Source organism: Etheostoma spectabile, chromosome 18, assembly GCF_008692095.1.
Source record: "Etheostoma spectabile isolate EspeVRDwgs_2016 chromosome 18, UIUC_Espe_1.0, whole genome shotgun sequence".
In the NCBI taxonomy this organism is placed as follows: Eukaryota; Metazoa; Chordata; class Actinopteri; order Perciformes; family Percidae; genus Etheostoma; species Etheostoma spectabile.
Genome location: NC_045750.1, coordinates 26,046,953 through 26,051,458, shown reverse-complemented (window position 1 = coordinate 26,051,458; position 4,506 = coordinate 26,046,953). Strand labels below are relative to the sequence as shown.

At 42.9% G+C, this 4,506-nt stretch overlaps 1 protein-coding gene and 1 long non-coding RNA gene across 4 annotated transcripts in view; one reads left to right on the top strand and one right to left on the bottom strand.

Moving 5' to 3' along the window:
• LOC116706732 (uncharacterized) overlaps positions 1 to 3,401 on the top strand; it is a 17,394-nt gene extending 13,993 nt beyond the window's left edge. The window contains exon 4 of the long non-coding RNA XR_004336306.1: positions 3,389 to 3,401. This is a non-coding gene — a long non-coding RNA (uncharacterized LOC116706732). The remainder of the gene's footprint in view (positions 1 to 3,388) is intronic.
• The window catches only part of LOC116706724 (uncharacterized), a 42,428-nt gene that overhangs the window by 23,689 nt on the left and 14,233 nt on the right, over positions 1 to 4,506 (bottom strand). For all 3 annotated transcript variants that reach the window (XR_004336305.1, XM_032543680.1, XM_032543681.1), the window contains 5 exons: positions 4,259 to 4,355; positions 3,953 to 4,060; positions 2,312 to 3,757; positions 531 to 653; positions 284 to 412 (listed from right to left, as the gene is read on the bottom strand). Coding sequence is in view for 2 of the 3 variants with exons in the window: in XM_032543680.1 (XP_032399571.1) it covers positions 284 to 412; positions 531 to 653; positions 2,312 to 3,757; positions 3,953 to 4,060; positions 4,259 to 4,355 (1,903 nt within the window). In the remaining variant the exon portion in view is untranslated. The remainder of the gene's footprint in view (positions 1 to 283; positions 413 to 530; positions 654 to 2,311; positions 3,758 to 3,952; positions 4,061 to 4,258; positions 4,356 to 4,506) is intronic.

Genomic DNA, 4,506 nt, shown 5'->3' with positions numbered 1-4,506 from the left:
TTAAATACATGACTATTCCTGCATTACGACAAGCATTGTCTTATTAAAGAAAAATCTGGTAAAAATGACATTCATGACCACCACAATACCCTCATATCAAAACATATACTAGCTTTACTGGAATTTTTCTATTCATACTATATGAATAGAAATACAGTGAGTTTCTATCCCCCTCTTAAAAAAGAAAGAAAAAAAAAAAAATCATCCAAGGATTCTTCGTCAAAAAAACCCTAGTAGCAACACCCAGTGACATCCCGTCTCAGGCATATGCGTTCCTACTTACCTTTTCCATTTCGTCCCAGTTCCGAATGATCCCGTTCTTTATGGGATGCTTCAGAGCCAGGACCCCCCTCATGTGTTGAGCGTCATGTCCGATGTAGGTCTCCCTTTCTAGGTTCCCATTCATTATTTCCTGCAAAGACAAAAGCCAAACCTAAATCAGAAAGGCTGACTAGAAGCAAGAACACGTAACTATTAGAATGCATTTCTTGCAGAGCATATGAAGTCATACACTAAGTATATCCCAGTACCTCATATTTTGGCATCCCAATAATTGTTGGGAATATAATGTTTGGGAGGTCTTGATCTGCAAATCCTGCTTTCATCAAACCAGAGCCCGTATCCAGTACTATGGGGGTCTTGAAATCTGTCATCTGCAATCATATTAAGAAAAATAAATCCATTTGACTCAAATAAACAATAATTGAGGATGCCTACCCGTGTTAGGCAACTCTCCTTCATGCACAATCTGGTTTTAACAGGCCCATGACTGTTAACTGGTCATGAGTTAACTCAGTCAGGATGTGGTTAGCCTAGCATGCACACTTACAGCAGGGGCAAACAGCTAGCCTGGTTTGGTCTAAGGTGAAAAAAAAAAAAAAAAAAAGTCTTATGCCTTCAAAGCTGCAAAGATTAAATCCATTAGTTGTCCACTATTAAATTACTCGCCAACTGTTTTGACAAGCGATTTATTGGTATTTTATTAAGTAAATATTCTTTGATTCCAGCTTCTTTTATGTAAAAATGTTCTAGTTTTACTTCTTTACAATAGTGAACTGCATATCTTTGAGTTGTGGGCAAAACAAGACATTTGAGGATCCCATCTTTGGCTTTGGAAAAACATGTTCCACCATTCTGACCTTTTTTTTTTTTTTAGATCAAACAACTAATTGAGAAAATAATTGACAGATTAAAGTGTAACTCTTGTCATGCAACTTAGGGTGTTTTTGTGAATGTACCCCAGTCAATTAAAAGCATAATTAGGACGTAAGCGCCACACAGATTTACCGTGTTTGTGTTTTTGCGCCAAATGGCCTTTTGAATGGAGCGCTAGGGGCACTGCTACGATCGCGTCAAAATCACTTTTTAAAACACTAAGAAGGCTCGACACAACATGAGACTTTGCTCCAAGTCTCACCAGGGGCTCTACACATGAACTCATGAAGAGTTTACTAAAAAAGGTTTTAAACAACTCACTTCAGCCGTTTTTCTGGTCCCCGTGATCTTGCCAGTCAAAAAGAGTCAACCTTCAAATTCGAATGAACGGACTCCATAGGAGGAAATGTTGTCCTTATACGAGACTCCATTTTCAGTAAATAGAGTCTATTGACTACAAGGTCAATAGTTTTTCATTAACGACAAAACAACTAATATCCGTGCATTTCTATGGAACTAAGCTTTAGGAGCTTTCCATCTTTACTCTCGGAGAGCAACCCATTTTAACTGGCAAGATGGCGGCGAGCGGAAAAACCAACAGCTAAAGTGTGTTGTTCAAAAACCTTTTCTAGTAAAGTCTGTGTACACAATCAATGTTCTCAATGCTGAGTTCATGTGTAGAGAGTCTCATGTTGCGTCTTAGTGTTTTAAAAATAGTGATTTTGATGCTATCAGAGCAGGGCCCCTAGCACTCCCATTCAAAAGGCCATGTGACCGAAACACAGCTCCTTTTAAACTTTATCAAAGGCTTGGATATCAACAGGTTTTTGGATATGCACATACATCACTATGCCGACCTTTTCAAGAAGCTGGTGGAAGGAATGAAAAGGGATGCTGTGTGTGCAAACAAAGCTGCTGGTCAACTTTGGGTGAGAAAAAAATAAACTACATGTAAATGGGATTTTTAGTCAAATATTGACTTTCATAAGCCATGTAAACAGCATAATCGGAATATTGTTTTTTGGAATAAGGGCAACAACTGGAGTATTCTGTGCATGTAAATGTAGTCATGGAGCTGTGTAGGTGTATTTGAACTTTAGAAAGAGCCAGGCTAGCCGTTTCCTCCCCCGCCCCATGGTTTTACAGTAGAGTGTACCTCTCTCATGTTGATGTTAAGCTGGGCCTGAATCCCAGGTGACCCAGAGCCAGATATCCTCATGGCCTCAGAGCTCTGAACAGGCGAGTCTTCATTCTGCTCATCTCTGCCCCCGGGGTCAAACTCCAGAGGCTGGCCAGGACACGGCTGGGGTGCGGTCGACTGATGTGGGCACTCATCTGCAGGAGATACAGTCTGGCCTTCCTTTGACGGGTGTAAATGTGGCTGTTCCAAACAAGCAGCTACCACAGGTGTAGCATCGTCATCTTTAGTGCTTATTTCAGACAAGTGGTCTGGTGACACCTTGTATTTCTCAGTAAGTGCATGGTTGTTATTGTTGTTGCTGCTGTGTTCCTTCACATTTGGACTGACAACCAAGGTGTGACTGATGGTTGCATTCACAGTCTCTGGCAGCACGTCATGTTGTTCATCTTGAAGATCATGTTGCACTAAACCCGGATCTTGTGCAACTGAGGGCCGAGTGGGATCCTGCAGCTCTGTGGAATGAGGGAGCTTGTGTTCAGAGAGGTCGCCATTCACAGGGAGCAAAGCCCTTCTCGGCTTGGGCGCAGGAGGGAGGTGCGATGTTCCGCCTGGGTCAAAGACTCCATCTTCTGGCCTCATTTCAGAGGTTGAAGCATTTTCACCAGATCCGTCCAATTTTTTCCCCTGGATACATCCCTCAGGTTGGATCCCCAAGTCTTCAGGAGGTTCCCTTAAATCAGAGGTAATATTAAAGGTAGCGCTGTTAAACGCTGATGGCTCAGCTCCAGAGCAATCATCTTGACATTGGGAATCTGGAAGTTGTACCAGGTCTTGCGGCATAGCCTCTTTGGTATCAGGACCCAATATTTTTACATTTTCAGTTTTACAGGTATCCTGAGCCTGAGCATGGTTCAGGACCAAAGATGTTGATAAAAGCTCATCACAGAGGGCTGGGTCCTTATTCTCACTTCTAGCCTTCTCCATAATTGAACCTTTTACAACCTTTCTAGCTGAGTCCTTGTGCTTCTTCATTTTACACTCAGCGTTCAAACTCTTCTCAAGCTTCTCCACTTCCCTTTTCTCCTGTTCTAGTTGGAACCGAAACACCTCCCTCTCTTTGCTCCTACTCAACGGTCCCTCTATATCCACAGGTTTGCTCACACAGAGTTCCTCTTTGGGGTTTTCTTCGCAGCGTCGGAGCTGGTGGATCTTCAGGTTCTCCTCCATGATCAGTTCATCCAGGACATGGACTTTTCTTAGCTCCGTCAGCAGGTCCGGCCAGCTGTGAAACTCAGTTTCTGCTCCTGTGGCAGCTTCAGCGCAGTGCCCTTCATCTTCAGAGGCCTTAGTTTTACTCGCAGATCCAGTTGATCTGGGTCCACTGAGGTTGTCAGATTCTGCAGGGTCAAGGTAATCCTCGAGGCCAAGAACGCCAGCTTCAGCCAGCTTACTAGAGGACATCTTTAAAAAGGAACAGAAGCAGATAAAGCACAATGAGCATCAGCTGTAGTTCAACGAAGGTAGACATTTGTTCTGTGGTCACAGTAGCCGACAAGCAGCACAGGTACACATACTGGATAGATATAGATATATAGCCCAACAATTGTACAACCCTAGTTCGCATCTGCGATTTGCTCTACCATCAGCTTAACGTACCACACCGAGATGGTCCTCACTGTCCCACAGCGGCCACTGATTCTGCCGGTCCTCAGACCTCAGCAGGGCATCCAGCACAGCCTCCTGAGCCAGAACAGTTTCTTCTTTCTGTAGAGACAGACGTGTATTAAACTGCTGAGCACAACTGCTGATCAACTAAGAAATGACGATATCAATGGGCTCCTTTAACCTGTGACGGGCATCTGACGGTATATTGGGACTGTTCATAAAGTGAAAATGATCACTAGTCGCAGCCCTTAACGGCAGCAATCATCCACCCCTTTACTTCAGTGGGGCATTTCTTACCTCTAGTATTTTATCAGCCCTGTCCAGGATCTTTTCCACTTCCCTCAAATCCTCCTGCTCTTTCACATCCCAGTCATTCAGGGAAATATCAAACACACTGGAAAAAAAAAACAAGTACAGGAATAATGCCAATTGGTAATTTCTTTGAACCAAACCAATCTTGCAGCTCATCCATAAATATTAAAATTCTACACTACTTGTGACATCCACATTCAACAAATTACTCCCTTTAATTAAAAAAAAAAAAA